Raw genomic sequence first — 15,864 nt, forward strand, 5'->3', positions numbered from 1 at the left:
TCTACCTGTCCCACCCCCCCTTAAACCAGCTTATATTTCGCCTCTTTTCTATTTTTCCTTAGTTCTGGTGAAGAGTCATACGGACTCGAAACGTTAACTGTGTTCCTCTCCGCAGATGCTGCCAGACCTGCTGAGTTATTATACCAGGTATTTTTGTTTTTGTTTTGGATTTCCAGCATCCGCAGTTTTTTGTTTTTATCTCACCATATTTGTCTATTCTAAAGCTGTTTGTCTAGTCTAAAACCTATTAATGCAAAAACATATTAATGTGCATTTTAATATCAATCTTAATATGAAATCATTTCAGTTATCCCACTTCGGATTTAAGGTTCGGCAGACCTAACATTTGATTAAAAACGGGAAAAAAAATAATGCACAAGATGGACTGTAAATCAATCAGTATTTAGACCCTTCAGGATGTGTACAATCATTCCCCTTAATCAGGAATAACCTGGAGGTCTAATGACCTAGGTCTTACTCACAAAGCATTCCTGATTTGAAGAGCTTCTTTCTGAGAGGTTATTGTCCTGTCCTTCATGGTAATATTTGAAAACTTGCATTTGATGTCCTGCAATTTACATTCAAGGAAAAAACACAGTGATAAAAGACGCCACTGTACGGGCTTTGAACATTCACACAGTGACACGGAAAGTGTGCCTGAAACCTAAAGAATTCTGCAAGGGGACAATGAGGAAATGCAGCTGCAAGCATTTTTGTGTAACTAACCAAAAGCTTTGAAACTCAATTGCTCCAGATGGATTGTGGCAAAACAAAACAAGGCGCAGCCATTAAAGCAATGAAACATTCGAGTTGAAAGCTACTGTTTCTTCACTGGAACATTATATATATTGCGCCAATCCTGTGACAATGGACGCTCATTTACACCAAGTGTGCTATATCATGTACAATGCTAAGTAAAGAGGATCCCTTCTATTCAAATCGCAGGTTCTATCCGCTCGTCTATCTGTGTCCGCTCCCCCCGTCACTAAATCCCAAGTTCTGGTTATCCTTCTATTACTGTCTGATAATGGCAGCTCGTCAGCAGAGGAAATGCTGCCAAAGCTGAATGCATGTCAAAGATTCGTTCGACGGTCCTGATGAAACCACTTAGGTTTTATTCTCGTCGCTTACTGACCCCTTTATCTGTCAGTGAATGAAAGAGTGTCTCGTAATGCTCTCCAGTCTGAATGCTGCCTCTATATAAAAAGGCCCAGAGCTGTTTTTCATCACGTACTTCTGAGGCTGCTAATTGCGGTGCTCTGGGTGATGAGCAAGAGGGCTGCGGAATTTGCCAAAAGTTGTTTCTTTTATTTTTCCGCATTCCGCTTTGGCACGGGGAAGGCGGAGAGGAAACAAACACAGTGCGGCAAAGGAAACACCTCAGACTGAACTGACTGGCTCACATCAGATGTGGGGGACTTACTTTCCCAGAACTGGGGAAGGGGAAGGTTTTCACGGTTTTGTAAGGCCAGGCTTTTGGCTGCCTTCTAGCTACAAGCTGGCTGGCTTCAAGGAGCAAATACAGTGTTGAGCAAGTGGGGAGGTGGGGGGTGGTGGAACTCTTAAGGAGTACAGAGTGGAAAGCTGCTCACAGAGTCTTGTGACGTCAGGGTTAAAATTGATAAGAAAGGTTTTTAAAATGGGGCAATTTTTAAATAATGCTATTTAACGGTGTATCATTCTCGATGTCATTTTTATTTGTTCGCAGGATGTGGGCGTCGCTGGCTAGTCCAGCATTTGTTGCCCATCCCTAATTGCCCTTGAGAAGGCTGTGGTGAACCACTGCAGTCCATGCGGTGTGGGTACACCCACAGTGCTGTTAGGGAGGGAGTTCCAGGATTTTGACCCAGTGACAGTGAAAGAACGGCGATATATTTCCAAGTCAGGACGGTGTGTGGTTTGGAGTGGAACTTGCAGGTGGTGTTGTTCCCATGTGTCTGCTGCCCTTGTCCTTCTCAGTGGTAGAGGTTGTGGGTTTGGAAGGTGCTGTCGAAGGAGCCTTGGCGAATTGCCGCAGTGCAACTTGTCGATGGTACACACACTGCTGCCAATGTGCTCTGGTGGTGGACAGGGTGAAAGAGATGGATGGGGTACCAGTAAAGCGGGGCTGCTTTGCCCTGGGTTGTGTCGAGCTTCTTGAATGTTGTTGGAGCTGCACTCATCCAGGCAAGAGGATAGCATTCCATCACACTCCTGACTTGTAGATGGTGGACAGGCTTTGAGTAGTCATGAGGTGAGTCCTCACCACAGAATTCCCAGCCTGTGACCTGCTCTTGTAGCCATTGTATTTATAGGCTGATCCAGTTCAGTTTCTACAAAAATAAAGACATCACATAGGATATATGGCACAGAAGCAGGCCACTTGGCAAAACCGGCCCTTACTAGTGTTTATGTTAATCTCGAACCTCCTCCAGTCTTTCCTGATCTAACTCTATCATCAGAACCCTCTAATCCCCTCTCCCCCTTGTGTTTATCCAGCTTTCCCCTTAAATGCATCTAGGCCATTCGCCTCAACGCTCCCCTTGCTGTGATTGTTTGAAAAGATAAGCACTAGGCAGCTCAAAGGACGAAGTGAGTGTTTACACATTTACCTGGAGCTGCTGATCAACGTATGGAATTTTGAGAATTTCTGTAGCTGTCGGGCGATGTGATGGATCCTTTTCCAACATGCTGCAGGGCAGAAAGTGCAACACCTTGATGGGTGAGATTATGGAAATATGCGGTAGCGCAGACAAGCCGACAGGACATTATTTTCAGCTGAAAGCACACATACCTTGTCATGACTGCATTAAGCTCACTGGAATAGCTGTCAGGCAGTGATGGAGTCTCACCATCCACGATTTTCAGGACAACTGACATGAAGTTATGACCAGTGAACGCATGATCCAAGCAGCATATTTCATACAAAATGCACGCCAAAGACCTGGGAGAGATGAGAGTCATCCAGTATAACGGACTGATACCCTTAAACTGCACAGCGAAAGAGAATAACTAAAGTCCAAAATTAAAATATTGAATGAGCATTGCCGATTCACATTGCGACCACGCATAATAGATTTCACACTAAATCTGGGAATTTTCTGAATGGACGATAATAGTTTTTCACCTACTTCCCACCCCCACCCCTATCCTATTATGTGTTAGACTTAGCAATGATAAACATTATCTTGCTGCCGCAGATTCTGTTCAGGATTGACAAAGGGCGCAAATTGTCAACAAATTCTGGGATTGTTCATCCTGGTTGGAACACAAGAATTTCGCAAAACTCTGAGAAATTTTGTTCAACAGTTTGTCCTAATGGTAAATCCATAAAGATCTATTTTTGTCTTCCTATGATGCAAACACAAACAGTATGTACGAAATAAAAAACAGAAAATGTTGGGAATACTCAGCAAGTCTGGCAGAATCTGTGAAGTGAGAAATAGAGTTAACGGGCCTGAAATTCCTCAGAGCGGGAATCAGCGCCAGAAAACCGTTCCAATCCCAGGTATTTATCTGAAATCCTGTCTCGCCTGGACCTTCCCTGGGGCCTAGTGTCGAGGGCAGTTCTGTCGAAAGAAAGGAAGCTACGCCCAATTTTTTTTTTACAGCACTAGCTGCCGTAAAGCAGGTAAGGTTAGAGGTCCCAGTGAAGGTCCTTGAAGGGCCAGGGAGAAAATAGGTGAATAAAGTAAGTGGGTAGGATTTGAGGGTTGGGTGTGTCAGGCCTTATGGGGGTGCTGGGGTGGGGGGTGGGGGGGGAGGTTTGGGGGGTGTCAGGCCTTGTGGGAGGAGGTCAGGTCAGGCCTAGGGTGGGTGAGGTGGCTCAGGCCTCAGGAGGGGTCGTTGGGCCCCGTGGGGGTTGGGAGGGGCCGGGCCTTGTTGGGGTGGTGGGGGGTGAGGGGGTTTGGGCCTCATAGGGGGTTGTGGATGTTGGGCCTTGGGGAGGGTTCGGGTCGGGCCTCGCGGTGGGGGGAAGGGTCGGGTCAGGTTGGGTTTCTGGGCGGGGGAGGGAGGTGAGTCCCTGTGGGGGTGGAGGTGTCCCATGGTGAGGATGGGGGGAGACCCCTGGGGGGTGGGGGGGTTTCGTGGGTGGTGGGGGAGCCCTCTGAAGTGCTGGGAGGAGTCCCCTGAGGTTCATGGCTGTGAGGGGGGTCCTGTGGGGAGGGGTTGGTGTGGGTCTGTGCAGTAGTTACCTAGAAGTTAGAAGAGGTTTAATTCTTCTAACTCTCTCTGGGTAACTATTGGTGTAATCCAGTCGGAACCATCCGGAGTTTACAATTTAAATCACGTTTTCAGATGGTTCCCAGTGCAGGGAAATTGCTGAGGGGCAGTTTGCACTTCTGGGTAATTGTCGTGCAAACCTTACCCAGGGACTTCCAAAAGGGATTCCCTAGCTCATTATTGGGGTGATCCCCTGCCACACACCCTCCCCCTCCACCCCCACAACAATACGCTCCGGAGCTCAGAAGTTACGGCCTAATGTTTCAGGTCAGTGACTCCTGTCAGAACTGCGAGGTCACAATCCTGAAACGTTAACACTGTTTCTCTCTCCACAGAGGCTGCCAGACCTGCTGAGCTTTACCAGCATCGTTTTTATTTCAAATTTCCAGCATCTGCAGTATTTTGCTTGCGGAGATGACACATTGATAGAGATTACAGCAGATCAGTCCAATACTGTTTTGTGTAGACTCTCCATCTTCAAAATAACAGGCTCCTAGAAAATAAATCATCTGAATGGAGATGTGCATTGTAGCAAGTATCCCTGGCTTAGTAGCTACCTTGCACACAGGTGTATTTTCAGACTTAGTCACATATCTATAATATAACGTGAGGTCATGTAAAACTCTGGTGCCCGTGTCCTAACTTGCACCAAGTCCCATTCACACACCATCACCCTGCTCTATGGACCAACACCGCCTGCTGGTTTAGTAATGCCTCAATTTTTAAATTCTCAACCTTACTAACAAATCCTTCCACTGCCTCGCCTTTCCTTATCGCTCCAGTGAATCAAAACCTTCAGGGTCCTTGCACTCGTCCAACCCCAGTCTCTAACGGATCCTTGATTTTAATCACTCCACCCCTCGGTGGCTGTGCCTTCAACTGCCTAGGCCCTAAGTTTTGGAATCCCCTCCCTGAATCTCTCTCTCTCTCCTTTAAGGAGCTCCTTAAATTAACCCAGCTCTTTGGCCAGGCTTTCGGCCGGTTATTCCGAGGTCTCCTTCGTAACTCGGTGCCAAATTTTATTGATAATGCTCCTGTGAAGCACCCTGCAGTGTTTTACTACCTTAAAGGTGCTACATAAAGGCAAATTGTTGTTGTTGTTTACATGCAGCTCACAAACAGAGGCTCGTGATATCTCTCACTGAGGGCGGTAATGAGAGGCGACATAATTCGGTCAAAAATAAAAGTAATAATTGCACACTCAATCAGGGAGAATCCGGTGATGTGGATGATGAAAGAATTTACCTGGTGGAGGTTGGTGGAGGGGTCATCCTGTGCCCACAGGATATTAAAAACAAAACCTCGAGTGAATAAGGTCATAAAAAAGGTTAATAGAACTCTGAGATAAGAATAGAAAGTGCTGGAAAAACTCAGCAGCTCTGGCAGCATAGAAACATAGAAACTAGGAGCAGGAGTAGGCCATTCGGCCCTTCGAGCCTGCTCCGCCATTCATTATGATCACGACTGATCATCCAACTCAGTAGCCTGCTCCCGCTTTCTCCCCATATCCTTTGATCCCTTTCGCCCCAAGAGCTATACCTAACTCCTTCTTGAAAACATACAATGTTTTGGCCTCAACTACTTTCTGTGGTAGTGAATTCCACAGGCTCACCACTCTCTGGGTGAAGAAATTTCTCCTCATCTCAGTCCTAAATGGTCTACCCCGTATCCTCAGACTGTGACCCCTGGTTCTGCACTACCCCCCACCATCTGTGGAGAGAGAAACGGAGTTAATGTTTTGTGTCCAAAACGACTCTTCTTCGGAGCACAGTGTTTTTATGGTAAAAGGTGTAGAATATAAAAGGTGAGATGTAGCGGCAAATCAATATTAAATCTTAGTAAGGGCACCTAGTACAAATATGAAGGAATACTTGAAAAATTGAAGCTATTTTCTTTAAAATGATCTGAGAATGCACTGCCCTGAAGGCAGATCCAATCAGGGCTTTCAAAAGGGAATTGGATAGATACCTGAAAAGAAGAAATTTGAAGGACTTTGGGGAAAGGGCAGGAGAGCGGGACTGACAAGTTGCCCTTGCACAGAGCCAACCTGGGCTCAATGGGCTGAATGACCTCCCCCTGTGCTGTAACCATTCTATGATTCCATTCTAGTACAGGGGATTAAAGGTTCATTTTATAGAATCATAGCACAGCACAGAAGGAGGCCATTTGGCCCATCGAGTCTATACGATTTAAATTAAGAAGGCAGGACAGTGTAGATAAAAACGTACTATTCCCAGTAATTGAGGGGTCTAGGTGTGGAATAAATGTGAACATGAGAGGTTTAGAACAGGAAAGAAGAGTATACTCCTTTACACAAGGAGGGTTATGACGCTGTGGAGTGCAGATTGAAACAGAGACTGTCGATGTTTAAGTATAGCACAGAGAGGTGATTAAGGAAGGGAAATTGGGTATGTGGAGGATTAGGTCCATTGCTCAGGTGATGGAGAGTAAACGTGCGCACTTGGTTGGGCTGAATAGCGTGTTTCTGAGCTGTTATTTCTTTGTAAAGCATAGCGTACTGTTAAGCTGTCTGAGGTCTCCCACATTGTACCCTCCGTAAACTTGAGGTCATCCATAATTCTGCTGCCCATGTTTTAACTTACATCAAGCCCTGTTCCCCTGTACTTGCTGACGGACGTTGGCCCCCAATTCAAACAACATCTTGATTTTAAAATTCAAATTTCCAAATCTCTCCCTGACCTCATCCCTCCATTTCTCTGCAATATTCTCCAGCCCCACAACCCTCCACTATATCTGAGCCGCTCGCTTTCCCCCTTTGAGACACTCCTTAAAACCTACCTCTCTGACCAAGCTTTTGGCCATCTGACCAAACATCTCCTTTTGTGGCTCAATGTCAAATTTTGTTTTATAATGTTTCAGTGAAGCACCTTGGGATATTTTATTATGTTAAAAGTGATGTATAAATATAAGTTGCTCTTGTTGTTAAGATGTAGGTACCAGGGGGTATTGAGATTTTCATAATCTGAGTACATGAAGCAACTGTTTCGTTATAACACACGTACGTGTGATATAAGTGGAATGTTGTTATTATGGAATATAGCTAACTGTCAGTCACCATCTCGAGTGCATTCTCCATGGCAACGCCTCTACCAATCAGAGTCCACTTACCAACCAATCAGCACTCTCTTCACATACAGTATAAATTGTTGTTTTCCCCTTATACTGGCATTCTTGTGAAATGTCCTGATGAGTGCAAGATGAAAAGCTTTGACACGTCTCTTTTTTTCTGCAATATTCAACATAGCTATTCTTATATTCAGTTTAATCACATTATTTTTTAACATCCTTGAAGACCTGACCTCTACAAATCAGTGATTGTTAATAAGATGAGCATGGTTTGTCGTAAAATGCTAATTGTTTGGCTGGTTTGCCTAAAGATAGATTGCCATTTTTCTCTTGTCAACTTTTCAGTGCCAACCTACATGTAAAATGATCCCGTCCTGTGTTCCCAGAGCTGAGGATCCCAGGTTAAACAAATAGTTTCAATCCTTGAACCTGCACTGCTGGCAGTATAAGTACAATTGTGCTAAGAAACCCTAATGTATAAGTATGAGCTGTGATTTAGCTGATAGCACACTTGCCTCTGAATCATAAGGCCCCGGGTTAAAGTCCAGGGGTTGCGGGCAAAAATCTTGGGTGATACTGCAGTGCAGTACTGAGGGAGTGCTCCACTGTTGGAGATGCTGTCTGTTGGATAAAATGTTAAAGTTGAGTCCCTATTCAGCTGGGTGTCTTGGCCAATATTGATCCCTTAATCAACATCACAAAAAACAGATCATCTGCTCATTATGGGAGTTTGCTGTGTGCAAATTAACTGCCACATTTCCTGCACAGTGAAGGGTAACTCTAACACTACTCCAATAATAGCTAGAAAAACTCAGCAGGTCTGGCAGCATTGGCGGAGAAGAGTACAGTTGACGTTTCAAGTCCTCGTGACCATCTGTTCTGTTGAAGGGTCATGAGGACTCGAAACGTCAACTGTACTCTTCTCCGCCGATGCTGCCAGACCTGCTGAGTTTTTCCAGGCATTTCTGTTTCTGTTTTTGTTTTGGATTTCCAGCATCCGCAGTTTTTTGTTTTTATCCAATAATAGCTACTGAGCGTGTGCGTAAGGAGCTATGTCACAATGATGCCACTCACAGAAAGAGTTGAGTGAGAAGAACCTAAGAAAGGAGCTGCAGCTATGCCCCTGTGCTCCATAACCTTGTAACTAGCTATGTTGATAAAAGCGTTTTGAAGGAAAGACCTTTGCCTCCAGCCAGGTTTCTGACTACAGTAAGACACCCGTCTCCCGAGACAACCCAACTTGAACAGGTTTCCGACAATACAACACTTCAAAGCGTACTTCACTGGCTGTAAAGCACTTTGAGGCATCTGGTGGTCATGCAAAGCGTGATAAAAATGCAAGTCTTTATTTGCTTTTTTTAAATGGGCCAGGGCTTTACAGCCCCACCTCCTCCTGCCCCCGCAGATGTGGCGAGCAATTTAAATCTTCATTCAGTTCGGCCGGGCCGTAATATCCCGCCGGGCGGGAGGGTCCGCAGAATTCTGTCCGTGAATGTCCTTCTGGAATTTAAATGTCTGGAAAATGCGCAAAAGCTTCACAAAGTTCATCTGGGGTTAGAGAGAAACCTGTTACCATGTGGAGTGAGTGAGGCAAGGAGTATAGATGCATTTAACAGGGAAACAAACAGAAAAGGCTGGAAATTCTCGGCCGGTCTGGCAGTGCCTGTGGAGAGGGAAACAGAGTTAACGTTTCAGGTCCGCGACCTTCCGTTTCAAACCCAGTTCTGAGGTGAGGTCACCGTTAACAGGAAACGTTAACTCGGTTTCTCTCTCCACGGATGCCGCCAGACCTGCTGAGCAGGCCCAACGTTTTCGGCTTTCATTCCTGACTTCCAGCATCTGCAGTTTTTTTGCTTTTGGTGTTTAAGGTCACGCAGGTAGGCAGATTTTGTCACCTAGGAAGTATGTTAACGTCCGAGCGAAAGTGCAGCCAAGAAATGAGACGAAGGTATTGGAATGGCTGAAGACGCATTTCGAAAAGTGAAAAAGATTATGATCAACTCAAAATTAGCCACATATACAAAGCTGAGAATCCCAGAATTCTACACCACATTAATATTGAATATGGAAGTGAGTGTTGGATGATTAGTGAAGCGATACAGAGAGGAACTGAGGCTGCAGAGCTGTGGCTTTTGAGGTGAATAATGAAGCTATCTTAGGCAAGTCACGCTGCCAATGAAAGGATGCTAGTAAAATCTGAGACCAAAAGTACTCTGTTGACCAAGATCAGGAAGAGACAGTTGGAATTTCTCGGGCACGTAGTAAGAAATCATGACTTAGAAAGTTTGATGCTGGTGGGAAAGATCGATGGTAAAAGAGATCGGGGTAGACAAAAAACGATCTTTCTAAAGAGCCTCGCAAACTGGATGAATGTACCATCAACGAAGATGATCTAGAGCAAAATTAACATGGAGGTCCATGGTCGCCAAGGCCATCTTAGCGCATGGTACCTGAGGAGGTTTAAGGGGAAGCAGGATAAACACATCAGGAAGAAAAGAACAGAAGGATATGTTGAAGGGGTTGGACGAAGAAGGGTGGGAAAAGGCTTGTGTGGAGCATAAGCACCAGCATAAAGCTGTTGGGCCGAGTGGCCTGTTTCTGTGCCGTAAATACCAAGTAATGTATGAATAGAACTCCTGTAATTACAAGAAAGATGTGCAGCTCCTGCATTACAGAAGCTGAAACAGAATTAAATTAGAATCAGCCCACAGTGTGATCATGGACAGCTTTGTGATCAGGTGATGTATAATGTTCACTCACACTGCATTCAATTTCCCAAAGGTATTTTTATTAGCAGTAAGTGAGGAACCATATTCGGTCTTTCAGAAAGGAAATTTTGCCAGCAACACTGAAAGCAGATACCTTGCAAAATGTGATTCATCCAAGGGCATCCAGAAACCTGGCAAGAGCTGCTCACTCACTTTGTAAAGAAAATCTGACAGAGCCCTAGAAAAAGCTGACAAAAAGCTCACAAAAAGTCCACCAAAGGCGGACATCCTGTCACAAACTCCCTTCTGGTTTGCAATTTGCACGTGTGAACATGCAACATAATGAACTTCAAAGACACACTGACCGCACCCGAGTGGCCTGTCAGGTTACAGAAGCCGCAGCGCTGACGGCTTCCTTTGACGTTGTCCAGGGTCTACGCCGACCCTGCAGCTGTTTGAGGGCCGAACCCGGGACCAGGATTAGAACCGGGCCCAGAACCAGGAGCCGCGCCACGGCCCGAAACCGGCAACCGGCGCAGGGAACAGGACGATCGTCGGAACTCGAACCAGAGCGAGGGCTGGTCACACAATCAGAACCGAAGCTGGCCCAAGCGCAAGGAGCAGAACCGGAAACCGGAAAACCAGACTCAGCTCAGACCACCAGCCGCAACCCCACCCCAACCCATTCTCCGCGTGCCGACAAAAGCAAAAATACCGCGGATGCTGGATATCTGAAGTAAAAACAAAAAAAAAATGCTGGAAAAGCTCAGCAAGTCCGGAAGTGTCTGTGGAGAGAGGAACAGAGTTCGCACTTCAGGTCACGATGACCTTTCGTCAAAACCAGGCCTTTGGCCGATATAGCGAAGGCTCCAACTGCTGAATCCTAAAGAAGTGGCTCTCCAATGTTTTTTGATTGAAAAGCTTGTTTTTTAAATGGATCAGTACTTACAAACTCCCATCTGAATTATAATACTGTATAATACCCTTAATATGAAAGTGCCGCATGTAAAGATGGTTTTAATAATGCCTTTAAGAAATCAGGTATTTACTGATGAATATCAGTGAGGTGGGTAGGCCTGCTTCTTAATGCAGAGTCTGTCTATCCTTGCAAGGAATACAGGAAGAGCAGAAACATCAGGACTGCGGAAGAACGCAAAGAGCAGGAACACAGAGAGAGCAAGAAACAGAGAGAGCAGGAACACAGAGAGAGCAGGAGCACAGAGAGAACAGGAGCACAGAGAGAACAGGAGCACAGAGAGAGCAGGAGCACAGAGAGAGCAGGAACACAGAGAGAGCAAGAACACAGAGAGAGCAGGAACACAGAGAGAGCAGGAAAATGGGGAGAGCAGGAGCACAGGAAAGCAGGAGCACGGAGAGGGAGCAGGAGAACACAGACAGCAGGAGCACAGGAGAGCAGGATCATGGAGAGAGCAGGGGAACGGAGAGAGCAGGAGAACGGAGAGAGCAGGAGAACGGAGAGAGCAGGAGAACAGAGAGAGCAGGAGCACAGGGAGAGCAGGAGCACAGGGAGAGCAGGATCACAGGGACAGCAGGAGAATGGAAAGAGCAGGAGAATGGAGAGAGCAGGAGAATAGAGAGAACAGGAGAACAGAGAGAGCAGGAGCACAGGGAGAGCAGGAGCATGGAAAGAGCACAGGAGAATGGTGAGAGCAGGAGCACAGGAGAGCAGGGGCATGGAGAGAGCAGGAGAACAGAGTGGGCAGGATCACGGAGAGAGCAGGAGAATGGAGAGAGCAGGAGAATAAAGAGAGCAGGAGAACAGAGAGAGCAGGAGAACGGAGAAAGCAGGAGCACAGAGAGAGCAGGAGCACAGGGAGAGCAGGAGCACAGAGGGAGCAGGAGCACAGAGAGAGCAGGAGCACAGGGAGAGCAGGAGCGCAGAGAGAGCAGGAGCACAGAGAGAGCAGGAGAATGGAGAGAGCAGGAGCACAGGGAGAGCAGGAGCATGGGGAGAGCAGGAGCACAGAGAGAGCAGGAGCACAGAGAGAGCAGGAGCACAGAGAGAGCAGGAGCACAGGGAGAGCAGGAGCACAGAGAGAGCAGGAGCACAGAGAGAGCAGGAGCACGGGGAGAGCAGGAGCATGGGGAGAGCAGGAGCACAGGGAGAGCAGGAGCACAGAGAGAGCAGGAGCACAGAGAGAGCAGGAGCACAGAGAGAGCAGGAGCACGGGGAGAGCAGGAGCACGGGGAGAGCAGGAGCACAGGGAGAGCAGGAGCACGGAGAGAGCAGGAGCACAGAGAGAGCAGGAGAATGGAGAGAGCAGGAGCACAGGGAGAGCAGGAGCATGGGGAGAGCAGGAGCACAGGGAGAGCAGGAGCACGGAGAGAGCAGGAGCATGGGGAGAGCAGGAGCACAGGGAGAGCAGGAGCACAGAGGGAGCAGGAGCACAGGGAGAGCAGGAGCATGGGGAGAGCAGGAGCACAGGGAGAGCAGGAGCACAGAGAGAGCAGGAGAATGGAGAGAGCAGGAGCACAGGGAGAGCAGGAGCATGGGGAGAGCAGGAGCACAGGGAGAGCAGGAGCACGGAGAGAGCAGGAGCATGGGGAGAGCAGGAGCATGGGGAGAGCAGGAGCACAGGGAGAGCAGGCGCACGGGGAGAGCAGGAGCATGGGGAGAGCAGGAGCACAGGGAGAGCAGGAGCACAGAGAGAGCAGGAGCACGGGGAGAGCAGGAGCACGGGGAGAGCAGGAGCACGGGGAGAGCAGGAGCACAGGGAGAGCAGGAGCACAGGGAGAGCAGGAGCACAGAGAGAGAATTGGAGCACAGAGAGAGCAGGAGCACGGGGAGAGCAGGAGCACAGGGAGAGCAGGAGCACAGGGAGAGCAGGAGCACAGAGAGAGCAGCAACACAGGGAGAGCGAAAGGGGAGAGAGAGCAGGAGCACGGGGAGAGCAGAATGGGAGAGAGAGCAGGAGTACTGTTGGGGAGGGGGAACAAGGGGGCAGGGGAGCAGAGAATGCCTCTGGCTACTGCTCAATTGTTTATTCTTGACCACGCTGCCCTGGGCTTTGTTGACTTTTCCCACCCCTATGAAGATCCCTGTGTCACGGACCCCGTGGAAGGTCTCTCCAAACCCCCAGGAGTCCGACGATCCCAGTTTGTGGTCCACTGTTTGAAAGCATATCATTAGCCCGAAAGAGAAACCCCTTGTTAAACAGCTGCCCCACTATTGGGTGCGTGCACAGCTCTGCCACTGGCCCTTTTCCCAATGGCCCAGGTCTTGCTGTTGTCACCCCACAATTGTGGCAACTTACAGGGAAAAGCATTTCGAAACTTTAACCTGCACAAGCAAGTCTGAGATGCCTCAATCCAGCAAAATCCAAGTCGTATATCTTTGAGGAGAAGGTATAGTTACCGGGTCACACTGGAGAGCACTCAAGATCAGTTACTATAGAGACAATCACCTGAGGGTGGAAAGTACGTGCTCCAGACCAGCCAGCTTAATCCAGACAGCCACAAGGATCAGCAGATAGATGTGGAAAATTAAGGGGAAATGGGGTAGATTCAGGGGTAATGGTGCAGGCACAGGAAGAGAAGGCAGTGCTGAAAATTCTCTAGCTATGGTGAGCGAGGTAAGAGTCGAACCAAGTATGAGTAGTCCCACCCAGATGGGCAACAGAAGCGTGGTATTGGAGAGCAACGGTGTGGTTGACTGTGTCAAAGATTATAGAGAGGTCCAAGAGGAAAAGTAGGAGAAATACACTATGGTCATAGTCAGAGAGAATATGGTGGGTGCCTTCGATTAGGACCCTTTCAGTGCTGTGACGGGGTTGAAGAGATTCAAACACTGAGCTGTGAGAGAGATGGCCACAGGTTTGGGAGGCAACAACACACCGAAGGGCTGAGCAGAGAAAAGGGAGGTTGGATATCGAGTGGCAGTTTGCAAAGGGAGCAAAGCCAAATTCTCGGAGTTACACAATTCTTCTGAATGATTAATTTCATGTGCGCAGGTATTAGAGTCAGGCTCCTGCTCTGCTCATGGCTAGTACTCTCCTTCTGAAGTCTTCAGTAAGCAAATGGAAGATGATTGGTGACAAGAAATAATTGATGGCCAGTTGATTTACATTGAAAATATCTGACGTATTCCAGCCCGATTTTAACCCATTCAAAACCCCATTCGCTTAAACAGAGTTAAAATGGGATCCTATTTATTACTCTGTTAGTCGTGGTTCGGTGGCCAACACTCTTGTCTCTTAGTCAGAAGATTGTGGGTTCAGGTTTCACCCCAAGATTTCTTTTTTTGTTCGTTCATGGGATGTGGGTGTTGCTGGCTAGGCCAGCATTTATTGCCCATCGCTAATTGCCCTCGTTCAGAGGGGATTTAAGAGTCAACCACGTTGCTGTGGGTCTGGAGTCACATGTAGGCCAGACCGGGTAAGGACGGCAGATTTCCTTCCCTCAAGGACATTAGTGAACCAGGTGGGTTTTTATGACAATGGGCAACGGTTTTGTGGTCATCGTCAGTCTTTTTAATTCCAGATTTTTACTGAATTCAAGTTTCACTATCTGCCCTGGTGCAGTTCAAACCCGGGCCCCCAGGGCATTGCCCTGGGTCCATAGATTACTAATCCAGTGACAACATCACCGTGCTATCGCCTCCCCATTGGAGAACACAAATCTAGGCTTGCACTCCAGTGCAGTACTGAGGGAGTGCCGAACGGTCAGAGATATGTTTTCAGATGAGATGTCAAACTAGTCTCTCAGGTGGACTTAAAGGATCCCATGGCACTATTTCGCAGAATGGTAGGGATGTCCAGGCCAATATTCATCCCTCAAATCAATATAGCAAAAACAGATTATCTGGTCATTATCACATAGCTGTTTGTGGGAACTTGCTGTGTGCAAATTGGCTGCTGTGTTTCCCACATTACAACAGGAACTAAACTCCTAAAGTGCTTCATTGGCTGTGAAGTGCTTTGGGATGTCCGGGTGCTATACAAATGCAAGTCTTTCTGGTTTGCTTTTTGAAGAGTTAGTGCGGCCACTTTGATGAAGCAGTACTTCAAACCAATCCATTCAGATTATTGTCCAATATTTTGGAGTTTAAAAAGGTGCTGTTTGGATATTGGAAAATTTACAAAAAGCTGGAGTGGCAAAAGTTGAATCACATTTAAAAGGAGGCCACCTGCATGAAAATATATGCAATGTTTTTTATATACAGTCTGGGTAGCAAACAGTAAATGTTGCAGAGCCTGCATGTTCAAAAAGAAATAAAATCTAAGGGGAGATTCTTAATTGCATTTGCCTATCTCTGACTCAGGAAGAAATATCAGTGTAAAGCAATTAAAGATCAACAAGAGATATTGGAATCTTTTACTAATTTGATTTGAACAAAATAATTTCAGCACATTCGCCTACACCACACAATAAAAACTTGTTTGGTTCCCTGTCTTCACTTTTCTTTTTATTCATTCACAGAATATGGGCTTCGCTGGCTGGGCCAGCGTTTATTGCCCATTCCTAGTTGCCCTTGAGAAGGTGGTGGTGAGCTGCTGCCTTGAACCGCTGCAGTCCATGTGGGATAGGTACACCCACAGTGCTGTTAGGGAGGGAGTTCTATGATTTTGACAATGAAGGAATGGTGATATATTTCCAAGTCAGGATAGTGAGTGGTTTGGAGGGGAACTTCCAGGTGGTGGTGTTCCCATGTATCTGCTGCCCTTGTCCTTCTAGATGGTAGTGGTCATGGGTTTGAAAGGTGCTGCCTAAGGAGCCTTGGTGAATTCCTGCAGTGCATCTTGTAAATCGTACACACTGCTGCTACAGTGCGTCAGCGGTGGAGGGAGTGAATATTTGTGGGTGTTTGCCAATCAAACGGGACTGCTTTATCCTGGATGAAGTTGAG

The 15,864-nt window shown here is 47.2% G+C and overlaps 1 protein-coding gene across 1 annotated transcript in view; it reads right to left on the reverse strand.

Moving 5' to 3' along the window:
- nek11 (NIMA-related kinase 11) overlaps positions 1-15,864 on the reverse strand; it is a 316,688-nt gene that overhangs the window by 173,387 nt on the left and 127,437 nt on the right. The window contains exons 7-9 of the mRNA XM_078535823.1: positions 2,774-2,923; positions 2,592-2,670; positions 483-568 (exon numbers count right to left, since the gene is read on the reverse strand). Of these exons, the coding sequence (XP_078391949.1) occupies positions 483-568; positions 2,592-2,670; positions 2,774-2,923 (315 nt within the window). The remainder of the gene's footprint in view (positions 1-482; positions 569-2,591; positions 2,671-2,773; positions 2,924-15,864) is intronic.

This window comes from Cetorhinus maximus, chromosome 3 (genome assembly GCF_964194155.1).
Source record: "Cetorhinus maximus chromosome 3, sCetMax3.hap1.1, whole genome shotgun sequence".
NCBI classification, from domain to species: domain Eukaryota; kingdom Metazoa; phylum Chordata; class Chondrichthyes; order Lamniformes; family Cetorhinidae; genus Cetorhinus; species Cetorhinus maximus.